Source organism: Parathielavia appendiculata, assembly GCF_033297405.1.
Source record: "Parathielavia appendiculata strain CBS 731.68 unplaced genomic scaffold N657scaffold_62, whole genome shotgun sequence".
Lineage (NCBI taxonomy): Eukaryota > Fungi > Ascomycota > Sordariomycetes > Sordariales > Chaetomiaceae > Parathielavia > Parathielavia appendiculata.
This window is the reverse complement of record NW_026944281.1, coordinates 10,250-36,966: the sequence shown is the minus strand read 5'-3', so window position 1 is coordinate 36,966 and position 26,717 is coordinate 10,250. Positions and strand designations below refer to the sequence as shown.

The following is a 26,717-nucleotide window of genomic DNA, read 5'->3' as shown; positions in this document are numbered from 1 at the left end:
TTTTCGAGAGCTTCGAGGGCTAAGATTAGCCGGGCTTCTTTTAAAGTAGTGGGCATCTCGGATGGTAGGGAAAATGTGCTGTTGAGTGCAAAGGTGTCGCGTGGCCAGGGGGGGGTGGGTCATTCGCTTATATGGGTCACTCGCTTATAAGATACGTTAGATGATTCAGAAGCAATAGTCGAAGAGACGAGGTCCCCCGAGCAGCCATCTACGCCTACATAACGGTAGCCACACGCGGAGAACTCTATTATCCGGACTCCCCAACAGGGTCAGGATATCCGGAGGGCCGTCGACTTAGCCAGGCAGCACGTCTCGCCAACCAAACGCAGCGTAAGAGCGCTCGTTGCCAAGGTTGGAGATGTGTTGGATACGAAGAACGCGGAGATCGCCGCTTTGAGGGAGGCTTTGCAAACCGCACGCAGGGATCTAGAAGCTCAGAAACCACGCACGAAAACTAGAGTCAAAGAGAATGCCAACGACTCGTTTGCGCGTGTTGAGGATATAACTGCAGCTCAGGAAGCAAGTGAGAGACCCCCCAAGCGGAGGAAGGGAGGCAAGCAGAATAACCCAGAGCCAGTCGTTGAGCAAGCGCAGGAAATGATCATCCATGGTCTGGATTGTCTTCGGCAGGCTGAGGAGATGTAGAAAATCAAGATTTAGTATAGTTTATATGGTTGTGGCAGGACAGGAGCTTGTTGAAGCCCAGGCGTGGTGGACGTCGATCGTGTCCGGTTTGGGGTTGTGTCCGGTTTGGGGTTGTGTCCGGTTTGGGGTTGTGTCCGGTTTGGGGGTCATGTCGTCTAAGATCCGCTTCTGCCCCCAGGGCCCGGGTTCGATTTCAACCCGGCTGATTTGTTATAACGTCAAGGAGGGTGCTCCAGCGCGAGGGGAGACAAGAGCCGTTGATCCCTATTCACTAGAAAATGTCCATCTCCTTGTTCGTCCCTTACGTTGGATAGAACTGTGGGAACCATTACAGGACACAACTGAGCCCGACCAGACCATAGATCATCAACGCGGTGCGTCTCGAGACGCTCCCAGTCGTGCAAGACAACCGCGTGAAACGTCCAGAACGGTAGAGGTATGACATGGTAATACGGTTAAGGTCTGCTGGAGTTACAGCCAGCGAGTTTTAGCTAACAGCGTACGCATAGTGGCGTACGTGTTTCCTCCGGCTACCAAAGGCCGATGGACGCGCCGGCCGGCAATTAGCTCCCGTCCGCATCCCGCATGGCTCTACAAGACCATGCGCTCTGGCGGGTGCGTTAGCAGCCCCCTGACCTGCAAGCGTCAGAGCCCTGACGATAATGTACATAGCTTGAAACCGAGGTGATTGCGAAAACGAAGGAGAAGGAGAAGCCCGGCACGGATGCATTGCCGGCTACCTATTCCTACTACGAGGCTGCCGGAAGGCGGGCTGTCGGTAACCCGGCGGAGGACATGTCAGCCTTCTTGCGGAGGGAGCTTTCTCTCGGGGACCTAGCGGCCATGATGCGACATCTATGGGCCGGGAGATTACCGTCACCGAGCGGATGGATCTGCATCTCCTCTGGGATAACAAGGGGAAGCTCTTCAAGCCCGTCCCACGCTTCCTTCTCGATCCAGCTTTTTGCCGCAGAAATCTAGAATGCACGGATACCTGCGCCTTCCACAGCCCTCCGGCGGATACGTGCCGGGGAATCCCGCGGAGAGTGGCCCCTCGGCTTCCTTTACACGTACGCCTGTCTCGTATCGTCGGAGAGCGACTTCTACGTCGCTAACGAAAAGCGCCTCTTGCCTTGCATGGAAAACGACAGGCCACTGGAATGGGCAGACTGGAAGATTCTGGCCAGAGAGCTTCTCCGAATGTATGAGCGTGAACCGAATCTTATCCACCCTTGCTTTCTGCGCGCCGAGCTCCGCCTCTACCCGCATCAATATCATCCACCGCTTCACCAGCCTCCCGCTCTTCAACCAGTATCTCCGCGGCCGACACAACTACGGCAGCCTCTTCCGCGACAACCTCACTTGGTTGACCACCGCCACCGTCTTCGTCGCCCCGGTGCTGACCGCGATGCAGGTCGGTCTCGTCATGGAACGGCTGCAGGGAAACGCCGCCTTCCAGCAGGCGTCGTACGGCTTTGCCATCTTTGCTTCTCGCGCACGTAGACTGAGAGGACGGGGGAAGATCACGGTCGCGATGGAATGGCAGCGCTTGGCTTCAACGACAGAAATTGTAACAAGGTCCTATAAGAAGGCTACCCGCTACCTACTCTTACCTTGCTATCCTTCTTTGATTGTTCTCAGCACCGGCCGCGTCTCCAAGGTCTGGTGTTTTCTTTGGTAACAAATCTCACTTCTAGCTTCAAGAGGACTGCTCGACCCTCATCAACATCAAGAAAGCGACTTGACTACGACACGAAGCATTACTCGTTTATACATTCGTACTAAGAACCTGGAACTCCGATCAACACGCAAGACACCGTACATTACACAAATGGAACCGTCAAAACACCCCTAAACCACCAACCCCAGTAATCCTGGCTAATCCGCTCTAGGGAATTCAGTCAGCCATAAACCGCAGCTGGGCATGAACTGATTGTCCTTCCTTACGTCTTGAATTATCCCTCTCTTTTAGAATTGACAATCTCATCCCTGAGGCCGCTACCAATGCTCGTGTCGCCTCGAAGACATGGACGGCCGTTGAGGTAATGTATCAAACAACTCGGTGGGTGCTTCCTCTGGCTCTCCAACTTGAACCTTTTCGCGAATCCTGCTTCGCGCCCCGTCGCGGCCAAGATAGGCACTGGGGTGTATGACGCAAAACACGCCGATGGCGACGAGCATGGGCACCGCCTCAAAGATCCAGAACAGCCACTCGTGCCGGAAGGCGTAACCTTCTGTGCCCTCTGCAAACTCGGCCACGCGGTAGATGCAACGGATCTGGAGTGTTTCACTCCTGCGTCAGCTCGCTCGTATCGCCAATCAGTCCGGCAGGAGCGGGCGAAAAAGACATACCAGGATCAAGAACGACGATACATAGACGGCAACGACAACCCGCTGCCATCCGACCGGCGCGTTCACATCCGCCAGTCCCTTCTTCGTAGCAAGGTAGTGAAACCGTGCGAAGATGCACAGGAAGAAACTGAAAGCAACGGCCTGCAGGCCGAGTCCCCCGAGCAGGATGTAGATGCCGACGTCCGCCGTCTTGCCCACCCATTCCACTGAGCTCGCAATACCGGACCCGTTGCCTTGGATGAGACACGTGATGACATCGAGGATGACAAAGATGCGCGTGATCAGCCGACCAGGCACACCAAAGACACGATGGCCGGTTCTCGAGTGGTCGAGGACGGCTCGGATCAACCGCCCGATGAGGAGGTAATTCCCTGCTGCGACAAAGACGGGCGCGATCACGACGAGAGAGAGCGTGGCTGCCATCGGGCCCTGTGCGGGTTGTTAGTCGTTGGATTTCACGAGTTGAATTTTTTAACTAGTAGATGCCTACAACCAACGTCGGCTTCTTGACGGAGTAACACCGGAGACCATAACCGACGACTTCGATGGCGGCGCCAATCACGACACAGAGGAAGAACCAGGCGCGGTGCTTGATGACGGTCAAGTAAAAGATGGCGAAGAAGACGAGGCCGTAAATAACGGTGGCGAGGACGGCGAGCGGGAAGGATGGATTGTACATCCATAGAGAGGTCGGTTCGTCCGCCATCTGTTATTGAGATCGGCTCTGGCTGGCTAGGGCTAGTGAAAGAGAAGAAAGGCGAAGCAGTCAGACAGGAGACCGTGAAAAGAAAATGGATTCAAGAGAAATCTGTAACGTAAGGCACTTCTACTCTGAGGTCTGTATACTACATACTTTCAGCTTCCTCCAGCTCTACAGAGAACCAAAACATATATACTGACGTCGACGTATTGCAGCATTGTGAAGGTGCAGTTGAATTAGAGAACGTGGTTGAAGGGTTTTCGTTGTCTGTCGGATCCATCCCGAGTGTTGACGCCGGAGAGATATCTCGAGCCCTTGGTGTTGAGCGGATTGGTAAACACCTAACGCCGATTCTACCAAGCACCAACCACTCTTTCCACACGTGGAATGCAACGGGTGCCAAGTGTGTGCATCGTGCTTGCCCCCTTCTTGAGAGTGTCCTGCAGTAAGTGGCGTAGGGTCGCCAACTATTGAGTTGAAGATACGACGAATGCGAGGAGCGGCGTCAGCGAACCGTAGAGAGCTGGCAAATGCCTTTGGAAGCCAAGCCCAAGGCTATGTGCGGCCCAGGGGATGACGCGGCGATGCATTGTCGCCTCTGGTAGCAAACCTTGCTGTTTTGGGTTACCAACTGTCCGGGCATTTCTGTTTTTTCACCAGGCACCCCCGTGGCTCCCAAATACGCGTTCTAACGCTAGCAGGCGAAATTAAAGCTATTGTAATTGATCGACGAAGTGGACGGTAATACTGTTGGACAGCAACAGTTACAGGCTCGAATAGGCATAGAACAACCAGGTGATACTGCATCAATTGAGGCACAAGATGAAGCTTGAATTGGCTGTCTGAACCGCGTGTCCTCTGTGTGTGTTGCTTGAAAGAACCGAGGGCTTTGGGACCCTCGCCAGACCCTGCTTTTTGGGTGGGTGACGAGTCTTCCACGCTTACTGCATTGGGCAACAGTGCCCAGCCCCTGAATCCAGGTGTGCCAAGGAGCCAGTTCAGTGCAACAAGAGCAGCGCAACCAAGCCCGCCACGAGCTCGAGGACACCAGACTGCAGCCCCACGCCGTGAACGAGGCTCAAGAAGCCCCTCTGGTTCGGCTGTATATGCGGACGTTTGCCCGACGTACACCTCCTGCCAGCGTGCCTAGCCCGGCATCCTCCGCAAAGTCGGCGGCGACGCCAGAGCCAGCATTCTGCACGGTAGATATGACCCGGGTGCCGAAGGAACACACCGGAGAGGCTACACCAGTGGCTCTTCGCAAGCTCATCGAGAACGAGATGCGAGCGCCGGGCGCCGGGCGACCAACCCTAGTGGCGTTGCCTTGCCGTCACCAGAGACAGAAAAAACACCAACCGCCTTAGGATCATCGGCAGGAACGAAGAGGAAGTAAAGAAAATCAAGGACATCATCGAAGCGAAGACGGCGCCGGGTACACAGGTCCTTTGAGACCGGCTGTACCCAGTGATCTTAACTATTGAAACTATTAGGGGGGATGGCATAGTTGGAACGAGCTATGTACGGCAAAGTCTTCCGCGTGGCTGCAGTGGTCGGTATCAACTGTGACTAGCAAAACACAAATGTTCTCTCCATGCAGTCGCCAGACTCAAGCAGCGCAAGCGCCTCGCCATTCATAAACCCTTGGACATAAGCCTCACCAACAACCTGCCACCTATCCCTTAGCGGCCGCACAAGTAGAGGTACGGAGAGCCCGTGGAGAATGCATATCACGTCTCCAATCCGCGTCTGGTCCTGGTACTTTCCATACATATTGTCGGGGGCCCAGCCGATGAATCCCCGCTCGGTGAGCATGAGGCGTCTCTCTTTGCACGTACGGTCAAAAGCGCCGTAGACATGGTTGTAGTCCGCCTCATCCGCCCGGGACGGGATGTTGTCGTCGAAATAGGCGTGCAGTGGCAAGCCTCCCACCTTCAGCGTGTCATTAGCGGCGCGCCAGCATTCCCATCGGAAGTAGTAGCCCTCCTGGGACGACAACCATGCCCACCCGCGCTGGGCAAACTGTGGTCCAGCAATGTCAAAGGTGCAGGGTAGGTGCAGCATCGCTACCGAGTGCCGGTACTCAGCTGGCAGGCTGCCGGAGACGTGACCAAGGAGCAGAGTCTGAGCGATGGCTGTCGCCGTCTCGACATTTCCTCCGTAGGCGCTCTTCCACCCCCGTGCTTGTCTGATCGATCGTTTGTGCCAATCGAAGTAGCCGTTTGCTCGAGCTCCGAGCCCCGCGACGGAGTCGAGAACAAAGCCGCTGCATTCCAGTAGACCGACTTCCATGAACCTGAAGTGGGGGGCCTGGTTGCCGGCAGCGCTGTAGACATGCTCCCGCCCGGGCTCGGGACCGTCCGTCTTCTGCCACGCTCCCCAAACGGGAGAGTCGACACGAGAATACCGGAACCGGCCGTCCCAGGTCCAATCCGCCGCCCACGACGGGGTGCCGGTTTTGCCCCACGGGTTCCCCTCCCGTAGCGGCTCCAGGTTATTGAAATGCGTGATGAAGAGCCTCGTCACCGACTCAAAGATCTGTGGAGTCTTCATCGAGTAGTCATGGACTAAGGCACGGGCGATCTGAGGCTCCATCATGCCCAGGAGTGCGAAAATTTTGTCCCGCTTGTCCCGGCAATCCGAGGAGCAGGCGATGTCGAGAAGCCGCCGGAGCCCCGGCGATCTGTTGCCCTTTTCGTTCTGCCTGCTCAGCGCCCAGAGATCTTTGTGCACGAGATGCAGGCTTAGTGTGTGCCAGACTGGGTCCTTTCTCGAGTGACGCCTCCTGACCTCGATCTGCAACAGCTTGTCCTTGGCAATATACATGTCCCGTCGGAACAACACATCAAGACCCGCGCAGAAAGTCGGCCACCCCACGAGCTTGCTGCCGCAGCGGAGGACAGCTGCGGAACCGCCGAGGATGACCTCCTGAGCAATCCACAGCCGGAACCAATACGGCCTTTTCATCAGCTCGTTCAGGCCGTAGAAGGCCTTCGTCCATCGCAGCGTCGGACTCCTCAAAAGGTGACTGGCGAGTTCCTTTTGTTGTTCAGGGGCCATCGTGGAGAAGTGACGGAGCAGATCGAACGCCAAATCGGCGTCCTCGTCTCCTTCGCCGAGCCATGCGACGACGGACCAGGAGCCATTATAGACCTCCCTCATCTTGCTTACTTGCGAACCCCGCTCGCTCGCATCGGACTGGTTGATGCAGACCGCGTCGACCCAGAGCTTGTAGCGCTGCCGAAAATGGCCCTGTTGCGCGAGTTCCCGAAGCGCGCTCTCCAGATTCCTCGTCACCGACGTAACCTCCCCGTTGAGCACGATGTCGCGCCGATCCCTCGGCGACCCCCACACGTAGGAGAGGGCAGCAAAATCTCCCCAGGAGAACCGGTGAGCAGCCTCTGGGGGCACCCATCTTTCGGCCCCATCGGAATCTTCCTGCATACCGTGTCGACTACCCCACAGCAGGATCTTTTTGCGCTGCACCTTGTCGACGACATTTGCCGAGGCAAGGTGTGCAGCGTACTCGTCACGGACATCTTGTAGCGACACCTTCTCAAGCCAGCAATGCACGAGTTCAGAGGGAGTTGGCGCGTTGCTCAGAGTAAGGAGTCGGATGTCGTCGCGGCCGCTGTCGAGAGGGGAGTAGAGAGCCAGCGCAGATGCCATCTTGGCCTGTGCGTTGATGTAAGGGCAAGAGTTAAGTCGGGACAGACGAACTGACGGGAGCTGTTTTCGAGGTATCCACGCGAGCCGCGCTATTGATCTTGTGGCTTGGGGCTGAGCACTTGCTTGTGCAAGGCAGCCACCAGCACATATCTGCATCTTGGCGTGCGCCCTCCGAAAGGATGCCGGGTTCCAAGTATCGGAACGAAGCCGCCTTATGGCTGCATTCAACGGATCTCGGTGGTTGACTGGTGCCATACGGCGCTCTAAATCCACCATCGTCCAGAAACCCTGGGCCGTTTGGAAGTGGTTCAACCAAACCATCCAGCCCCGCTGCACCCTGTTGGGCAGCCAACAGTTACATGCTCGAGTAAGCTTAGATCAACCAAATGGTATTGAACAGATTGAGGTATGAAATGAAGCTTGAATTGGAGTCACGATTCCAGAGTGACCACACAAATGAAGGATCAAGATAGTGGGTTAGGGAGCCTCAGAATGTCCCTTTCTCTTTTTTTGTTGGAACAAAATTGTCCTCTCTAATCTTCCCAGGGGGATTACCCCCTTATATAGAGACAGTGTGCCATGATATGACGTTATGTCAGGAACTTCGTCATTGTGATGGATCTGTGTTGACTGAGAGTTTAGTTCAACACAACCGAAATTTTCGCCACACTCAGCCACCTTTTTCCACATCACGGATGGATGGATATGTATTCCGCCCGGAGGGGCTAAGCCTAAAGGGCCAGGATGCTAGTTACATAACCCCCTCCTGTGATTGGGCTCCCACTAAGTTAGAGCGGCTAATAAGGAGGCGCAGCTGCGCAGCTTTGGGCCAGCGCCCGTGTTACCGTGTCCAGGCAACATCTCGAGTGAAACACAGGGCCAATCGCCCGCGTGGCGCCGGAAAAGGCCGCCGTTCAGTGATCACTCGTCCCCTGCGGGAGCTAGCTAGACCAAGTCCCCAATTGTCACGGGTCGTGACAGTGTGAAATTCATGTGCGCAACTCCTGGTTCGACTAAACAGTTCGAACCACGGTCCCTCTTTGAGGGTGTTACGCAGTGGTCAGTTGCGCCCACCCGTGACACCAATTCCACCTGTGTACCATGTACTGTTATTCCGTATCTCACATTTCAAGGTATCTAAGATGCATCCCTGTGTCTACTGTCATTTAGATTTCATCGTGTTTGCTATGCTACGTACATAGCTACAGGTATTAGCTCGTATCCCTCTAATTGGACAAATGTCATCAAATCCGACTAGGAGTAGTACATATCTCAAATATACTCATTGAGGTACTGGAGCATACTGATACCCCTGTGCTACCCAGCCAACTGTGACCCCCGACACCATGGCCTCCTTGGGCATATCTCCGTTGAACTGATGCACCGGGACCACAGGCGTCACGGGCGTCTCGGGGGACTGATGAAGGACAACCGGCCTCTCCCCCACCACAAGGAAGTTTCCCTCCCCATGGACCACCATATCAACGTTCGGAGTAACCCCCATGTATGACCTCTTCGACTCCGCCGTGCCTCGATACAGCGTGGTATGCACGAGGTTCGCAAGGAGGCTCTTGGACCAGCCGTCGTCGGCGCCGTAGGACAAAGCAGCCCACGCCGCAAGCGCCAGGACGCCGGCAAATATGCTCAGAAACAGCTGCAGACCGCTCACGGCCACAACCATCTGCTCGATGGCGACGCCGACGAGGGAAGGGTCGACGCTGACGGCAAAGCCCCTCGCCACCAACAAGTCCATCATCCTCGGCGTGTTGTCCCACACCCATTCCATGAGCTGCTGGTTCATGGACTCGGAGCTGATGTTGGACCGGCCGTAGCCGAGACCGCTGATGACCATGACGGCGGCTGTGTCCACGGTGCCGTAGAACCTCGTGTTTAGTTTGAGAACTGTGGCGCCGGCACAGTTCGTCTGCGTGACTTTTCCTCCGAAGGCCTCGTTCATGAACGGCCGGTCGCATGGCTTCAGCGGGGCTGGGGGGTTCTCAATATCCTCAGAGCGTAGGAGCGTGATGTTCGTCGAGCTTGTGTAGACGATTGAGTATATTTCGTCCCCGTTGGAGGGGTTGAGGATCCTGAAATAGGACCATGTGTTCTGTATGACAGTTTGCTCGCTATCGGCCCAGTTGGTGCCGAAGTTGTAGCTCACTCCCTCGTCCTGGGCACGGAGAATGTCCTCGATGATCTGGCCCAGCTGAGGGCTATCCCTGGCGGTTGCGTTGCGTCCGGCTGCGCGCCGCAACAGGTCGTTGGCCTCGTTTCGGGCGAACAATACTCCCGGGTTCGTCAGCATGGTCGCGCGGAAAACGGTCTCGGCGAACGTGTGTCGCCTCTTGCCTTTGGTGACGGTGAAGACCTGCATCATGACCGCCGTCCCGCCGCCCTTGCCGTAGATGGCCCACACATTGTTGATGCGGTTCGGGCGGACGTACTGCGAGTCGTAATCGTTCGATGACTCGTCATCAAAGTGCACTTCAGGCCTCCCAAGATTGCCCTCGAAAAAACCCGCCGCAAAGGAGTTGTGGTAGGTACAATTCCATTCGGCCACACCCCCGTCAAAGCGGATGCATTCATCAGGGAACTCCAGCTTCTGTCCGTCGACTTCCATGGCAGGGCCTGGCCAGGAAGCATAGGTGTCGGCCGAGACAGAGAAGCCCTCCCCGTCTAGCCAGATGCGTGCGCCGACGTCTTTATGCTGCGTCGGTTCCGTGGTTTCGGGCTTGCCCCTCTTGACGTCGCCTGTCAGCGACGTGTTGAAACCGTACTTGAAGAGTTCGCCCCCCACGATCTTGGGCAGGTTCTTGTCGGTATCGTTGAGCGTGTTTGGGTCGAGAGACAGCTGAAAGACGTACGAGGCGTCGGGATCGAGCTCGTACCCGTGCTCAGCGAGACTCGAGTTGTAGGTCCGGTAGATATATCCTGGAGAGTCCAATGCCCATAGGAGAGTGCCGTACAGCGACGCCGCCGTGTTGATGATGGAGAAGATGAGGACAACGAGGGTGGCGCCGGAGAAGCCTCGAGAAAACATAAATAAACATCGCTGGATCCAGTCCTCACTGAATATGAGATACGAAGTGAACTGGCGGAACCGGGACGCGGCGAGGGAGAAAAACTTGTAAATGAAGATGCCCATCAGGAGCTCGGCGGACCTGAAAATGATCGACTTGACTGCATTATGGGATAGGGGGATCGTGGATTGAAAGAATGTATTGGCCATGGTTTCCGTGACTGTGGGCAACGATCGCTAGGCCGGGTGTAAGAGGAGTCGGTTATATATGCTGGTTGCGTTTCTTTACCACGCAGACTTCTTTCGGACAAAGAGAGGATGGGCATTGGGCGAGTGCGAATTCTTGGGTGTTTCTGAGATGCCTGGCGGTGAGTGGTGTGTGATCTGCTCGGCTGCCTCGAAGTGACAGCTCCCTTATTCTGCGGCTTAATCTGCAGCACGAATTACCAACGTGAAGTGACATGGTTGACATCCAGACCGCAGTGAGACTCAGTTATGTAACTATTGACTTTCTGAGCCTCACGTTTTACCCTTTTTAGCAAAAACCCTATTAAGCGAACCAGTCCCTTGTTTTGCTGGCGTCCGCTAGAATTCAGCTGAAGCGCCGCTGTCAAAACGTGGTTAATCCCTCATGTAAGCCAAGGCTGGAAACAACGCAACGCAACGCAACGCGACTCCCGATTTACGTTGCGTTTAAGGTGCAGATGTTGGACTTGAGGGCATCTTCAGTGATTTGCGTTGAACCAACGCGTTGCAAGCCCTCACCAGAAATCTGGAAAGCTGATCCTTATTTTTGAATTCGGCTCTTCAGGCAGTTGACACATGACTGGAAAACCCCCATCGATGCAAAGGCCTCACGGCGAATGGTGGCGAATTCCTTGTGCAGGTTGGCCAAGCTATCAGCCGAGCCGCGCTCAAAGTATTGGGTGAGCTTGTCAAAGGTTTTCTGCTGGTCGAGATCCGTATCGTTCCGACCCATGCATGCCCTGGACGTAGCGCCAGACCTTGAGGCCGCCAACAACCGCTTGGAGGTAATCGTCGACGTCGCCGCGGTCGTCGAGCCATTGCTTCAACTCCGTGGGGTCTTCCGGTTGAGGAACGTTGGTGAGGATGTACTTATCCAGATCGTAGCGTTTGAGAATGTGAAGAAGCTTGCTCTGCCACGCAGGAGATTCTTCGTGACGTTTGTATCACGGGATTGATAGGCAGTCTTGGGTATGGTGTTGAACTGCAATAGTTGCGCAAGGAACCAGAACTGTGGGCTGTGCGCAGCTACGGGAAAACCCAGCAGGGCAGAGCTACGCACAGACCATCTCCCTACATAACGTAGCCCTAACCCTGTCACGGGACTATCCCGTGACACTACCCCATCTGCAAAACGAGCTCCTCTCCCTTTAGGCTTCGCGTCTCCGGGCGAAATAAATTCCATCCATCCATCCGTTAAATAAATTGAACGTAGGAAGGTCCAAATCGCTCCAATTTTCCATCCCCGATCATCCCTTTCCGCTCCGTCTGGGCTCCCCGCAGTGCCTGGTGCAACCTCTGTATCCTCCGAATCCTCGGTACTGTCGTCGCCCGTGATGATCGTGATGATGGACGGCGCGCAGCTGTTCCGTAGCACGTTGGCGCCTTCCCCGCCTGGGAACCCATGACGGCGGTCCCGGCGCTTCGGGATTGGCGTCGTGGAACGCCCAGATCGCATCGTCGCAGCCGCGCAGATCCGTCGCCGGTTGCCATGTCGGTTCATCAAAACCCTCCCACTTGATCAAGTATTGCCAACGGCCGTTGTCAGCCTTGCCGTAGTCCATGATCTTTTCGAATCGCCATTTCACTACTTCCTCTCCATCGTCGGCACGCGTAATGACGCGACCGCGGTTCGCTCGGACGTCCTGTTGTATCGCATGTTGCCCGGGGATGCCGGTGCCGCCCCGGTACGGTCGGACCATACTAACATGGAAGGTGTTGAAGATCTTCATGTTCACGGGCAGCTTCAGCGTCACCGCGTGCGAAGATGCCTTCTCAACTTCGAATGGGCCCTCCCAGCGGGGTTCCAGCTTTTTCGACGGTCGGCCGGTCTTGTAATTCTGCGTGTTGAGCATCACCTTGTCTTTAGGCTTGTATACCGGCGCATCCTTCCGGCGTCGGTTCGCCCCTTTCTCGTAGCGATCTTGAGCTTGCTTTGCCAATGCAGTGACGTAGTCGAGTATGCGCTTGAACCGGTCGGCAATCTCCCTCGCGCGGAAGAACTCCCTCTTTTGCGCTTCGGAAGCCTCGGGCGGGCAGGGTCCGGTCGGTTCAACGCCCATCCGGGGGTGAAAGCCGTAGTTCGCGAAGAATGGTGATACGCCCGTCGTCTCAGACATCGTGTTGTTGCCCGCAAACTCCGCCAGCGGCAACCACCGGACCCAATCATCCTGCGCCCAGTCAATGTATAGACGCAAATACTGCTCCAGCTCCGCGTTGATACGCTCCGTCTGCCCGTTAGTTTGTGGGTGGAACGCCGAAGAGTGTCTCAATGTGACTCCCAAACGCGTGGAGAGTGCTTTCCAAAGCATAGAAACGAACTGTGAACCGCGATCTGATACGATGGTCTCGGGCAGGCCGTGTAAGCTGAACACGCGCTCAATGAACCGATCCGCGAGCTCTTCGGCTTCCAGAGTCACCGTCGAGATAAAGTGACGCATCTTCGTCAGTCTGTCCACCACGACCGCGACGTGGTTGTACGTTTGGTCGTGCCATGTGCAAGACGGCAGCGGTGTAATGTAGTCGACAGAGATATCCTTCCACGGCGACAGCGGTATGGGCAACGGCTTTAGGAAACCAGGCGGCGCCGACGTCGAATTCTTGGTCTTGTCGCACAGTAGGCATGCGTTGCAGTACGCGCGCACTGCGACCGTGATGCCCGGCCACCAGTACTTCCTGTTCAGCAGGTCGATGGTCTTGGTCCTTCCCGGGTGGCCTCCAGGATATGAGCTGTGAACGCGGTGAATGAGCTGCAATTGCATCGTCGAGTCGTCTGGATCAACCAGGCGGTCCCGGAAAAGCACTCTTCCTGCTACCACGCGGCATTCAGCCATTGGGATGCGGAGGACCTTCTTCAGTGCGGGCGGCCATTCGCGATGCCTCTCGCTCAACAGAGCTTCAATGACCGACTGAAGGAAGGGCGACCGTTCATACATTTCTGAGATCAGATCGTCAATATGGCGGGAGGTGTCTAGCTGGTAGATCCTCAACGCGCCCAACTCGAAAGACTTGTCAAACCGCGACGGCGGAATGAGTGGCTTCTTGCGGTTACGTAACCGATCGTCGTCGACATCGGCCGGCATATCCTCCGGCTTCCTGCTCAACGCATCCGGAAGCGCGTTTGCCGATCCGGGGCGGTAAACAATGCGGAAATTGAACTTTGACAGGAACTCTGACCACCTCATATGGCGTGGCGACAGTTGCTTCGTCGTCGAGAAGGTCTGCAGGTTCTTGTGGTCGGTGACAATAGTAAACTGCTGCGTAGCTCCCTCTAACTCGGGACGCCACTCTTCGAGAGCCTTGATGATTGCGAGCAGCTCCTTGTCGTAGATGTCGTAATTCACCTCTTAGACTGAGTGTTTGGCGCTGAAATAAGCCACAGGATACCACTCGTCATCCTCCCACTGTTGGAGGAGGGTGCCGCCGGACGCCCAATCCGACGCGTCAGTCTCGACGGCGGTCGGTTTTTCCCAGTCATAGATCTTGAGCGCCGGCGCCGTTGAGAAGCAGCGCTTCAGCTGCTCAAACGCCTTTTGGCACTCGTCCGTCCATTCCCATCCTGCTGTTTTCCTTGTGAGGTCGTAGAGCGGCTTCGCTAGACCGGAAAAGCCCGAAATGAACCTCCGGTAGAAGTTGGCAAACCCCAAGAAACGCTGCATTTGCCTGCGCGTAGTAGGTGTCTCCCAGGAAGTAACCGCGACCACCTTCTCTGGGTCCATCTCAATACCGCCTGGTGTGATAATAAGTCCCAAGTACTTGGTGCGTTCTGTGTGAAATTCGCACTTCTCAATGTCGATTTGAAGGCCGGCGTCGATCATGCGCCTCAACACGTCGCGTACATGCTGAATGTGGTCTTTCCTGTTGGTTGAATACACCAGAACGTCGTCGAGGTACGCCGTTGCGTGGGCATCTAAGATGTCATAGAGCACGTCGTTGATGTAGTGCTGGAAGGTCGCCGGCGCGCCCTGCAGACCGAACGGGGTAACCAAGGATTCGTACAGGCCGAACCGGGTGATGAACGCCGTGAGCCACTCGTGGCTTTCCGCGATGCGCACTCTGTTGAACGCCGCGATGACGTCCAACTTGGTGAAGATCGTCGCTTTGCAAATGGAATCGAGTGTCTCCCGGATCAGGGGAATGGGATACCTGCTCTTCATTGTGACGTTGTTGATGCCTCTGTAGTCTACGCAAATGCGTACGCCGCCTCCCGGCTTCTGAGCAAGTAGGATTGGCGATGCCGCGGCTGATTTGGACGGCCGAATGAAGCCCTTTGCCAAGTTGTCGTCCAGCCACCGTTTCACCACGCGTAGTTCCATGGGTGACAGCGGCCGGTTCCTCGCCACGGGAACCTTGTGGCCGGGAAAAAGCTCAATCTTGTGATCATACGATCGGTGTGGCGGTAAGCAGTCAGCTTCCTGCGGCAGGAACGCTGCAAAGAGGTCTTTGTATTCCTTTGGCAACCTCCGTTTGATCTCTTCCGCCGTCAAAGTGGGTTTGTCAGCTTTGGCGAAGAACTTGGTCGCATCTTCCTCGGTGATCTTGCGCATAATTTCGATGTCAGCGAACGCGTCATTGACGAAGTCGTGAAGAATTCGGTAGGCAGCCGGGAAGTGTAGTCTTCCGGCCTGCCCCGCCGCTTCAAAAGGTCCAGGAAGAACTCTTCCGGTAAGTCGGGCAAGTGGATGGCAGGCGCGCTGCGAGCGGCCTCTTCCAGCTCGGCCAAGGTGGTCCGCATCACCGTAACGCCCTTCTGGCGCGCCAGGAGTAGGAAATTCGGTGTGCTCAGTAGCCGCAAGTCAGCCGCGTTGAGCTTCTCCCGCCTCGGCGTGGTGAGCGGCCGGCGCTTCAAAATTGGTTTCAAAGCTGGTTTCCGGGACCCTGCGGCCAAGCGGCTGGGCAGCGGCTTTCGCGACGGTGTGTTCGGTACCATCACCGCCCGGGCGCCCGGCGGCGCTTGGGTCCAACGCGGGCCTTCGGTCAACGCCCGTTTCTTGATCTCTCGCTCTCGCGCTCGTTGACGCCATTCGCGCCTGTGCCTCGATCTTCTGGCGCGGGCCGCCTCCGACAGTCTGTTGTTGGTTTCCGGTTCCCAGTTTGGCTCGCCCTCGTCCTCCACCTCCTCGACCGTGGCTTGATATGGTGAGGGCGTGGCAGCTACCGCGCACGGAGCCTCCTGCTCGTCAACGTTGGGGGGAAGGCATTTACCACGGCATTGACCTCGAAAGGTCAGCCGCAGCCTGCCTCAGTCGACAGCGGGGTTGTGGCGGGATAGCCACGGGAGGCCGAGGATAACTGGGTTGTCCTTTGCTAACGTGGTGATGTAGAATTGAAGATGCTCTCGGTGATCACCGACTCCGAACCAGAGGTCGGTGACGTACGTAATCCATGTCGACAGTACGCCGTCCGCCAAGAAGAGTGGCTTCGGCCGTTCCAACCGCCGGAATGGCACCCGATGTCGCATTGCGAAGCTGAAATCCATGAATGCGAGCCCAGTACAGCCCGAATCCACCAAAGATGTGCACGGTATGATGCGCTCACCAAGGTCAATGTAAGAAGACAACGTGATCGATTTCGCTAACGAGCCAACTGCGCTAATCTGCAGCTGGGCTGATGCTCCTGATCTATCTTCCATATGATGTTCCTGGTGGTGGGACCTCCACGCGCGACTTCGCATGGAGGTTACTCGTTTTCCGACTGGTTGTCGGTGCCCTTGTCCCAATGAACATGAGGACCAGAGTATTGGACTCCGTGGTTGTAATCGCCGTTCGTGGAACCGGTCTCGGGGATGATGAACCCGGGATTCAAAACGTTGACTTGCGGGATGTCAAATTGACGTAGGTGCTGCTGATCATACCCGCCGCGGCCGTAACCACCACGCGGGGCACCTCCGCGAGGCTGGACAAACTGCTGGCTGTAGCCGTTGTTGCCGTAGTAACTGCCTCCGTAGTTTCCGAACGAGGCCGGAGTCTGCTGCGGGTAACCGCCCTGGTAACCCTGGTTGTTGTAGCCTTGGCCGTAGCCCTGCTGCCGACCGCCATCGCGGCTGCCACGGTTGTCGCCCTTGCGGCTGAGGCTCCTGCACTGCATCATGCGGTGACCCGGCTTGCCGCAGTGCAAGCAAAGGTTCTCATCCAGACGACGCTGCCGTTCCGCGGGGTCCAGCTTGGTGACGGCGAGTTTGATGGCATCCAGATCCATGGGATCGCCGCCCGCCGCGTTGCCGCCATTGTTATTCCGGTTGTTGTTGTTATTGCCGTTGTTTTGGTTGTTGCCGCTGGGACCGGCGATTCCACGCAGGACCTTTGCGTTCTCAATGTTGGTCGCCAGTTTCTGGGTCATGCCTGCCCAACCGGGGAAATCGTCGTCCGCTGGAGTATTGATCTGGCTGGCCACCTTGTCCAGCATTTCCGAGTCCATCTTGGCCTTCAGAGCGCGAACGCGCGATGCGCCGTCCCAACGGGCCATGTCGGTGAGATTCGTGAATTCAACAAGGAAGTCGGTAAATCGGGCGAACTTGCCCTTCTGCTTAAGCTCATGGAGCCGACCCTCCGCAATCTGGGCAAGGTCGACGGTGGCGTAGCGGCTAGCAAGGTGCTCCAAGAACGCTTCACCAGTCTTCCACTCCCAGACGTTCATGTTGTGTGGGTTGGCGTTGATGATTGCCAAGCCGTGGGAGACGCCGTCGGCTGCAGCGCCACCCAGCATGTACGCCGCGTAGATGATCTTGGCGCGCTCCGTGAGGAATTCCTGGGGGCGCGCGTTCCAACGCGCAGTGATCTGGCCCCTCCAGGTGCGAAAAGCTTGGGCGCGAGCAACTGAATCCATGTCACTACCTGTGAAAGGGGTCGGATGCGGCATGTTGGTGTCGTTCCCGTCGCCGCCCCGGCTGCCGGCGAGGTTGTTGATCGCGGCCGTAAGCCGGTCAATGTTGCTTTGGGCACCGGGAGCCGGTTGCGGTGCAGGGTGCTGCGGCGGCGCGTTCTGTGGCTCCGGGACTGGGTTCGCCGGGAGCGGGATGGTCGCTGCGGCCGTCGCACTGGCCTGCTGGAGCTCGATCTCGAGCGTGGTCTTCTGGGCCTCGAGTTGGGCTTTCTGGGTGACGGCATCGCGTGCCTGCGCTTCAAAAACGGCTTTTTGAGTGGTGACAGTCTGCAATTGGGTGTTGATGGCTTGCACTCTAGCATTGGCCTCGTCGAGCTGAGTCGTGACTCTGGTGATCCGGCTCTCCAGGTTGATGTTCGTATTGAGATACTCTTGCAGCTGGATTCTCAGCCTGTCCCTCTCGCTCTCGAAAAGCTGGCTCCGGGCGGCGGTGGCATTGAGGCGCTCCTTGCCCTTGGCCACCGCATCGTCGAGTCGGTTGTCGGCATTGTTCTTCTGAATCTCCAGGGCGCCGTTCATCACAATGAACAGCTGCCCGACCGGTGTAGCTACATCCTGAGCCTCCTTGATTATGTCAACGACCCGCGGGTCGGTGTTGATGGTGAAGGGACACTCCTGGAAGAAGGCCTTCAGGAACGGCAGGCGGTCGCCGTCAATGGCCTCCGCGGCCGCCCTCGAGATATCACCGAATTCGATCGGCTGAGACATGGTATCCTTGTATTGTTATTCGCAATGCCGTCTTGGCTCTCTGTTAATTGGTGCGCTTGGTCCTTGGCGCGTCGATCGCTGCCGAAAGTCGTTCAAATTGATGGTCTGCGCCGCGCGCGCGTCAATCAAATCGCTGAAAATCGTTCTGAGCAAGTAGAACGCGTTTCGCGCAACGCAAACAAAAGGCGCAACTAACTATCACGGGATTGATAGGCAGTCTTGGGTATGGTGTTGAACTGCAATAGTTGCGCAAGGAACCAGAACTGTGGGCTGTGCGCAGCTACGGGAAAGCCCTGCAGGGCAGAGCTACGCACAGACCATCTCCCTACATAACGTAGCCCTAACCCTGTCACGGGACTATCCCGTGACAGTAGAGGAGTTCAACTGCACTGAAGACAAACCGCGATGAAGAAGCTTTCTATCAGGTTGCTACAGTGCGATTGCTGGATTGCTGGACGCAGGACGTCGACGGGAAAAGAAGGGGGAAGGGGGGGGGGGGTTGGGGGTTGGGTGGTGCTTTGGGGAAGGGCAAACGCCAGGGTAAAAAGTTGAAGGGCAAGCGCATTTCACCCCTTCAAAAATTTGGCACGAGTCCCGTACTTTGTGGCGTCACCTAAGCCAATCGTCGCAGGGCGGAGCCAGCGCGGGACCTTCGATTTGTCGGGGTCCAATGTAGGGGTCCTGTGCGTCAGCCGGATGACGGATGATCTCGACTTAGGGCCGTCCGCTGGGCTCTGATTGAAGTGGAATGTCGTATGTCCGGCATCGTCCAGGTAGGATTTGGCCTCCTCAAATGTGGCAAAACCTTTGTACCGAGCCCTAGGACACTCGTTGACGTACACGTGGACCAATGCCCTGTTATAGACGTGGTTTAACTTCTCGCCATCGAATGGTAGCGGGCAGCTTTTCTTAGCAACATTGGGAGACCATCGGAGGACAGTTTCCCTGGGCAATGGCGTAGAAGTGCTTCCGCTTAGCCATCCTTACCTTGTTACGCTAGGACCGTCGGGAAATGGAGTGACATTTCTGATGGTCAAGGAAAGGTCGAGATGAGAGATGGTGGCCTTTTGTGGGAGCTCTAGCGTCTAGAAGGAGACGAGGGAGCCACGACAAGGCTGCAATGGTTGAGTCGACCAAACCTGAGCAACAGTAGCGTTTCTGATTGGCTTGTTTCTCTTTACATGTATTGAGGCCCGCAGAATGACGTGGTATCCGCCTCGCCGATGTTCTCGTGGCGACAGTGTATGCGGTACGATGTGATTATAGCCAATTACACGCGCAGCTTGAAATATTTATTCAGCTGCCGTGCCAGGTGAGGTGGCTGTGCAAGTAGGTTCTCCGCCCTCTGCGGCCGCTTTGCAGAATGGGCCATACCGACTGGCCGTTGGTGTTGTAGCGCGCAAGTGAAAACCTAGCACAGCCCCGAATTCATCCTGCTGCACTTCATGTGAGCCAATAGACATACGGAACCGCAAGAGCCGCTTGACGCCCAACGCAACCGCCAGCGGACGTCGTTTATCCCCGGCCGTGTAGTTTCTCACCACCCTTGGCCCAGCTATTATGACGCTCACCCACGAGTGCATTATCCTTTGAGAATCAACCCTATCACAACAGCGACTGGGCTGCAATCCAGAACCAACGCATCAAGCTTGGACTGAGTTGCAAGCATCAATATGGTAAGAGACGACGATGGGAACAGCTCTCTGTCTGAGATTGCGCGTCAGCAGGGCAATTCGATTGTTCCCCTTCTGGTCGGCATTCAGAGCAACCCCGCAATAACTCAGAGCAGAGTGCTGAGGTTTCTCGAGAACCTTGAATGCCTACAGCTGCCTCAGCGTCCAACAAACCGGAAAGCATCTGCTATACGGGTGAGCCGAGAGCGCATCAACCCCCTTCAACTTCGCAAATATGTGGCCTTGTCGTACACGTGGACGGCTTCAAAATTCGAGGACAAAACCGCGGGGTTATACCACGTCCAAGAAAGGGTCGGTCAAGGATTTGAACCATCCCGGGTCCGCAACACTATCCTGGATCGCATCTTCATTTACATGCGAACGATCGACGTCGACCTTCTCTGGATCGATCAACACGGCATCATTCAGGATACCGACGGTTGCAAAAGACCAACATGCGACCACGAAGCATGCATTCAAAAGCGGGAGGGAATGGAAGTCATGGACCTTGTCTACAAGTTCAGCAAGCACCCTGTCGGATTGCTAGTAAGACCAATCACATCAGCTCGGGAGTTGAAACTCCTCGCAAACCTCCTTCAGCGCAAGCTGACCTCGGGGAATGGAGCCCATATCCGGTTGTCGCGTAACAGAAACCCACAGGAGGCATGGATGGCCCTGGAAATATTACATCGGATTACCAAAGACGACTGGTGGCACCGCGGTTGGATCTTTCAGGAGAATTACAAAGGAGGCACCAGGATGAAGCTACTTATCAAGCATTCGGAAGACCTCGAAGGCCTTAAGCGTTTCTATGGAAACATGAGGAATCCCTACGGCAGCCCGATCTTTGGCAACGTGGACGGCGAGCTGTGCATTCGCTCCGTCAATTTTTTGGAGGAGGCAACACGCCTTTGTTTAGCGTGTTGGAAGAGTATCGGCCGGCACCGTATACTCTCAAATCCCACGATGAGGAAGAGAAAAGAGGTCATAAAGCAAATTCTTCAGACCGCCAGCAAGTACAGGCTTGTACTAAAACCCTCAGAGCCCATGACGCCACGCATCATCGCCGACATTGAGAAGAGACAGATGAAGGAGCGCTGGGACAGACTCGCTATCACCGCCAATTGCTGCCAGTACTCGACCCGACTCAACGTCCGGCAGCTGATGCAAGAAAATGTTAGCCTAAGTTTGGCTATCCTCGCTCTGTGTTTGCTTAACGGCGAGGTCCTCCACAACGGACGTTCGGCAAACCCAAGAGCATCCAAGATGAATGTCTCGAAATTCTTGAAAGCGAGTCTTTTCGACGAGTTCAACAGCCCAAGCAATCAACACAGCCTGACATTCAACAGAAGCTGTCGCTTCTTTGACGTCTCGCTCACCAAGTCTGGCATCAAAACACGCGGCCACATGTGGAAAATTTACAAAATCATCGACACTTGCAAATGGCCCCTCCCAGGCGCATGGGTAGAAGACCTCTCTGGCATTCTGGAGCCTGGCCAACGGAAACAACTTGCCTATCTTGCGCGGCATCTAGCAAAAGCCGGTCACACCAGTCTCTCCGATAATATCAAGGCATATCTTGAACGTGATACCAGACTTGCGACGATCCCGTACAACAACCTCTCGTTTACCGAGCGCTATATGCACACGATGGCAAGCGAGGTTGCTGACGCGATAGCGAAGGCAAGCCCGCTGGGTCTTGGATGTCTATGGGATCCCAATGAGGGCGATGGATATAGACCCTACATGGCCGTGTTTGTCTTGGAAGATAGCGGCACCCTTTCGCAGACAAGTGATATAAGTGATGAAAGCCACGAAAGCGATGACGGCGAAGTATATGCCTTTACAGCTTCGCGTCCCGATGATTACAGTTCCAAGGAGTATGACTCAAGTGATCTCGACCGACACGTCTCGTTTGAGGTCGAGGTTGAGGGACTTGTTGGTAATACTGATGGACTGATTCCTCAAATCCGAATCAGACGCTGGCTTCCCGGGTTGTGTTTTTTTAGGAGGGTATCGAGGGCTCATGTCGTCTTTTCGTGGCCGCGAGATCTCGAGTCAATTTCACCTTGATTCCCAGTCCGGGTCAAGCTTTGCTTCAACATCTCCCACTCTCTTTCCCCTATATTCGTTGCGAGATGTCATAACGTACTTGCATAGCGAACCGCCACCATCCCTTAAACCTCTTCATCTTGATGTCAGTCAATTCAACCACAACGTTTCAAATCAATCGAGACTACTCGCCTCCGGTTTCCACAGCCGTTTCATCGACTACTTGACAAGTTCGTGCATTGTGGCCAGGCATCCTGCACTTGCTGCAAAGCCGAACGCGTGGCTCACCCACAGTTATATAACCACCACCCCCAGATGTTGCCTCGCAGTCCTAATTACCCATCCCCCGGTCAGCTATCATAACCGTTGCCCCTCGTAAACTAAGTGATCCTCCATCCTGCAAACGTGATTTTTTGTCCTGCGCCGCTTGCTTTGCCGCTCATTTGCTGTACGAAGTTCCTGTTCTCAGCGCGGGCAAAACCATCTCGTGCGTCAATTTAATGACGAGGTCGTGAATGAACGAGTGCTGCTCGCCTAGGAGTGCCCCAATAGCTATAAAGACCCTCGTGCCGGTCTTTCCCTTTGCTCCCGAGGCGCCCACCCGCTGCTCGTGGATAGCGAGGTCCAGGTCGATTAAGAACCCCGGTTGTCGTCCCCCACCATGACGTTACCGATAGAGATGTCCCAGTGGAGGAGGCCGGCTTTTTGCCGCAGCGACTCGTGTCCCTCGATGCAGTCAACCAGCGCGCCGAGCAGCGCCTGTCGAGAGGCCGCTCTGTAGATAGGAATCCCGTAGTCGAAAAGGATGACGCGCCGGTGCACCCGGTTTGGTAACACATCGCTGCCGGCTTGGTTGGAGACGCGGAACAGTGCCGCTTGCTAGACGGCAAGGGAGCACTGGTTTGGTCAGACGACCGCTTCAGTTTGTGGCCTTGTTGACATCCAACCCTTCCGGACGTTGCCTTGGACATCGTCGTCTGCATCCGCACCCGAACGGCTTCGTAGTAATAGTACCGGGCCGCACGGACCGCACCCTTGCCTGTCGCTTCACGGAGCAACCCGCCCTCGTCATCGCGCTCCGGGTATTGCCCTGAATCCTGGACGGCAAACACGGCATCCGGGTCGCCTTCGCGGTGTGCTTTCGAGCAGGTCGTGGCTCGGCCGGCAATGCAACGTGCACCCTTCATCACCCTACCGAGGAGAGCCGCACCTGGATGCAGGGGGTAATTGACCGTAAGGATCCAAGAGTGTCGGTGAAGGGATGGTGTTGCAGATCTGCGCTACCGTTGTCGGGATGCTTCTAGGAAACAACAGCGAGTATATATTGCCTCCCCGGAACCGCCGATGTACGGTCTGGCCAGGAGGCTGGAGCTGGAGCTCGCAGTCTGATACCCTTTCCTTCGAAGGCCAAGAGGCCTTCCCACTTTGTATTTGCAGGATCGCACACTGATCGTTTCCTTGATTGTCGATACGGGTTTTTCACCCGGCCCACGAGGGCGCGGTTTTCCTGTATAGTAAGTTGTTGAAGGTCCGGCACGCCCTAGGGCACAGCGGTGTAGGAATAATAATATTGCCTCCCCGGACAAGATTGAACACTGCCTGAAATCCAGGCTGTCACAACGTTGCAAACTCGGCTCTTCCTTCCCATCCTGATGAACACGGACCGAGAGCCCGGCAGGGAGTTGAAGACCGGCAGGGAGTGGAAGACCGGCAGGGGGTGGAAGACCGATAGCAAGTGGAAGACCGGCGGGGAGTGAGTCTCCACGAACCGGGAGGCCTACGGCGAGTGAGAGCCCGCGGGAAGCGGAAGGCGGGAGGGGAGTGAGAGGCATACGGTGCCGTGGCGGCAGAGTGGGCCGGAGAATGCATTGCCCCAGTGCACGGGCGGGACGAAAGAGTGTTGGCAGCCCACTGCATAAATGCTGCTTGTGTACTTGTACAATTGCCCCGTTCTTTGACGGTAAATATTAAGTCACAATGAACGCAAATCCCTCTGTGGTTTGATACTATGCTTCGCACGGTGTCTCTCCATGATGACCATGCGATTGAACCCCTGATCACAATCCGGACAGGAATACAGGCCATGGCTGTCGGTCGGGCTCCTTTCATTGTCATGATTATAGCTGTTCGGGCGGGGAAGGAGACGGGGAAGGAGGCCGGTTCTGAGGAGTGAGGGCGGCGGCGCCCGATGATCCCGCGGAGCCGTGAGGGAGTCGAAGGTTGGCAAAGATGTTCTAGGGCTAAGATCCCACTCACTAGCTCTTTCCTGGCCAACACCACTCAACAATCCACTTAGCGGCGGTAGGGGGACCCGTGCGTGAGCTGGAGAAAACAGGGGTGCTGACGGCTGGACAGATACTGACGATGATGGTCGGGCGGCTCCGAAATGAGCATGAAATTCTGGATCTCGGCCTGATGTAGCTTGAACGGCCGCGGCTAGTGCTTCTTCAGCTAGGCCGGACAAATCCGGATGAGGTTGCCTCTCACTTGCGCTGCTACGGTCGCCATGAGTCGTCAATTGCCTTCTGGACCCTTGCTGTACTTCTTCCGGGTCTGGGCCTTGAATCACCGCGAGCGACGAAGACGACGCTGAACTCTCTCCGGGAGTTAAAGCCGCAATTGTAGGAGGCGAGTGCTGGCCGGAGGTCTCGCTTGGAAATACCTGGGACTGGCGCCTGAGGCCGGTCGGGGTTTCTCCAATTCCATCCAGCTGGTACGTCTCATGAGCATGGCCATCGTGGGTAGACTCGATACAATTCCCTGTCTCATGATCAACCGAGTAGCAGACGCCAGGATCCTCGGGATCCAATCCTTCAGGGTTCGACGTGTTGTTCGATTCCGGCATGGCAGAGAGATCAACCAGCTGTGCTCGAGGATTGGATGCTGCTAGCGGCGTAGGTCCATGCGTGTCTTGGGCCCGGTGGTTGTATTGTACATATTGATCACTAGCATAGCTAGCGCTGGAAGACACGTCCGCTGTTCATCTTGCCCAATCAGCATCAGGACGGCACAGAATCGTCGGTTCGTTCGAGCAACAAACCGTGGCTCCCGTAACTCCCCGCTCCCGCCATGTTCTTCATCCTCTGACAGAAAGCCTGGGCGGCTCCGAAGCCATGGACGGTCCGGCATTCGGGGTCGGTCGTCGGAGTCGAAGGGCCTCAAATCCCTGGCGGGCACCCACGAGAATAGATTTCCTTTGGAGATTCCGAACTCTCCATCAAGGGGCACGCGCAGACCGTCGAAATACATCACGGGAAACTTCCGCTTGTGAATGAGAGACCCGCCGTCTTTGTAGTCGTCCGCCCACCCATGGATCTTCTTTTCTTGCTTGTTAGAAAGGTAGCACGTAGGGATACGTGCAGTGAGTACCGTCTCGGCTAAGCAGGTTGACCGGGAGAAATTGAAAACTGCCCTCGAGTTAACAACTTGGATTGTGAATAAGCTGCATCAGAAGCGCTATAACAAGGTAGCCGCTTACCTAGCAACCCACCAAGTATGTCCACTGTCCCAATGCAGAGATATTCACTTATGGTAATGTGTCTCTAGGTTGTCGAACGTCTTTTCGAGCCTGCAGTCTATTTCTCCCATACCGAACTGATCAAGGCTTCCTGGGACCTGGACCGACCTGAGCTGCGATGGCTATGGCTGTTTACATTTATTCTGAGGTAGACGTGAAGGAGAAACCAATTGCAAGCAATGTAAAAATGACATTGGGCCGACCCCTGCTCCCAAGCGTCTTGCGCCTAGCAGCAATATTTTGGGCGGAGCATGCACAAATTGCTTTTCATCCGGTCATCGTACCCAATGCAGCTTTGTTCGCGATAAGTGATTCCCAACTGATTGTTTCTTTCCCTTAACCTATATTGACCTGAGCTATAGAGGAGGAGCAGCGGCGTGCACAGGAAGAGAGAAAAGGGAAGGGGCCGCTCCGGATGCTGACGCCGGTGCTGCTTCAGAAGATGTCTTAATATTGGCTACAGGAGAAAGAAGACGGCGTTTGAGGGAGGCAGTATCAGTTGACACCAAGAGGCAATGTCAACTGGAGCTGGTTGTTACATACAGTCGACACGCAGGAATCGAACTTGGAAAGTAATCTTTATTTGCGTACTACCGTAAACAACCTTCCTACCTAGTATGTCCTTTCCATCAACAACAACAAGAACAAGAAGAAGCATAGTGACAACGCCATGACGAATATCACCAGCTTCGTTACCCACTGCGCTCCTCCCGACAGGTTATGAGCCCTCGGCGCTCCCAGGAGCTGGCTGAGGAATAATTGATCACTACTTTGACGATTTTTCCATCACCGATTGAACAAGCAAAAGCGTCATCAACTCAATCTCAACAATCATACCCCTACGTGGTCGTGATCAATACTCCGGTACCTTCGGCTCTTGCTGGCACCGCTGGTGCTGCGGACAACCCTATGATGGCCATTTTCCACAGAAATCCTCCAAAACCAGACGAAGGTCATGGAGAGATTGGAAAACCAGGCGCTGTTGCAAACCCAGTAGATCACCGCTCAGTTGGCAGGATGGATGGATGGATGGAATTTATTTCGCCCGGAGGCGCGAAGCCTAAAGGGCCTTGGCACGCTAACTACATCCAATTCCTTGACGTTCAACCATCAACTCGTACAAGCCCTCTACTCTCTCCCCTTTTCTCACGCCACCTGTTGCCTCTTGACTTAGTTTAGCAGATCGACTTGGAGGCTGCGTTCTCCAAGTGTTCAGCGTCCTATCTTCAGCAGCTAAAGCGGGATCTGCTGGCTGAGGCT

The 26,717-nt window shown here is 55.6% G+C and overlaps 9 protein-coding genes across 9 annotated transcripts; 2 read left to right on the top strand and 7 right to left on the bottom strand.

The window, feature by feature from the left end:
• Positions 1–1,230: 1,230 nt before the first annotated feature.
• Positions 1,231–2,390, top strand: N657DRAFT_638280 (uncharacterized protein; the record flags this gene model as incomplete). Its single annotated transcript, XM_062791579.1, has 5 exons — positions 1,231–1,260; positions 1,318–1,423; positions 1,655–1,847; positions 1,897–2,215; positions 2,343–2,390. The coding sequence occupies 5 exons, from the start codon at positions 1,231–1,233 to the stop codon at positions 2,388–2,390; spliced, it is 696 nt and encodes a 231-aa protein (XP_062641885.1).
• Positions 2,391–2,643: 253 nt separating this feature from the next.
• On the bottom strand, positions 2,644–3,703 carry N657DRAFT_584230 (RTA1-domain-containing protein; the record flags this gene model as incomplete). Its single annotated transcript, XM_062789734.1, has 3 exons — positions 2,644–2,922; positions 2,998–3,426; positions 3,488–3,703. 3 exons carry the CDS (start codon positions 3,701–3,703, stop codon positions 2,644–2,646), a joined length of 924 nt encoding a protein of 307 aa, XP_062641884.1.
• A 1,211-nt stretch (positions 3,704–4,914) lies between these two features.
• N657DRAFT_651633 (HET-domain-containing protein) lies at positions 4,915–7,844 on the bottom strand. Its single transcript, XM_062794199.1, has one exon. It carries the CDS (start codon positions 7,517–7,519, stop codon positions 5,264–5,266), a length of 2,256 nt encoding a protein of 751 aa, XP_062641883.1. The 5' UTR covers positions 7,520–7,844; the 3' UTR covers positions 4,915–5,263.
• Positions 7,845–8,529: 685 nt separating this feature from the next.
• On the bottom strand, positions 8,530–10,592 carry N657DRAFT_659755 (uncharacterized protein; the record flags this gene model as incomplete). The annotated part of the gene is made up of 2 exons (XM_062795013.1): positions 8,530–8,548; positions 8,782–10,592. The coding sequence occupies 2 exons, from the start codon at positions 10,590–10,592 to the stop codon at positions 8,530–8,532; spliced, it is 1,830 nt and encodes a 609-aa protein (XP_062641882.1).
• A 725-nt stretch (positions 10,593–11,317) lies between these two features.
• N657DRAFT_584220 (uncharacterized protein) lies at positions 11,318–11,515 on the bottom strand (the record flags this gene model as incomplete). Its single annotated transcript, XM_062789733.1, has 1 exon — positions 11,318–11,515. A coding segment is annotated over one exon (198 nt), but the record flags the coding sequence as incomplete, so codon positions are not given.
• A 3,593-nt stretch (positions 11,516–15,108) lies between these two features.
• N657DRAFT_638276 (uncharacterized protein) lies at positions 15,109–18,215 on the bottom strand (the record flags this gene model as incomplete). Its single annotated transcript, XM_062791578.1, has 3 exons — positions 15,109–15,842; positions 16,164–16,246; positions 16,309–18,215. The coding sequence occupies 3 exons, from the start codon at positions 18,213–18,215 to the stop codon at positions 15,109–15,111; spliced, it is 2,724 nt and encodes a 907-aa protein (XP_062641880.1).
• Positions 18,216–19,677: 1,462 nt separating this feature from the next.
• Positions 19,678–22,118, top strand: N657DRAFT_651630 (uncharacterized protein). The gene has a single exon (XM_062794198.1). The coding sequence runs from the start codon at positions 19,889–19,891 to the stop codon at positions 21,959–21,961; it is 2,073 nt and encodes a 690-aa protein (XP_062641879.1). The 5' UTR covers positions 19,678–19,888; the 3' UTR covers positions 21,962–22,118.
• Positions 22,119–22,573: 455 nt separating this feature from the next.
• N657DRAFT_638274 (uncharacterized protein) lies at positions 22,574–23,127 on the bottom strand (the record flags this gene model as incomplete). Its single annotated transcript, XM_062791577.1, has 2 exons — positions 22,574–22,819; positions 22,930–23,127. 2 exons carry the CDS (start codon positions 23,125–23,127, stop codon positions 22,574–22,576), a joined length of 444 nt encoding a protein of 147 aa, XP_062641878.1.
• Positions 23,128–24,232: 1,105 nt separating this feature from the next.
• N657DRAFT_638273 (uncharacterized protein) lies at positions 24,233–25,189 on the bottom strand (the record flags this gene model as incomplete). The annotated part of the gene is made up of 3 exons (XM_062791576.1): positions 24,233–24,376; positions 24,603–24,894; positions 24,981–25,189. 3 exons carry the CDS (start codon positions 25,187–25,189, stop codon positions 24,233–24,235), a joined length of 645 nt encoding a protein of 214 aa, XP_062641877.1.
• Positions 25,190–26,717: the final 1,528 nt, after the last annotated feature.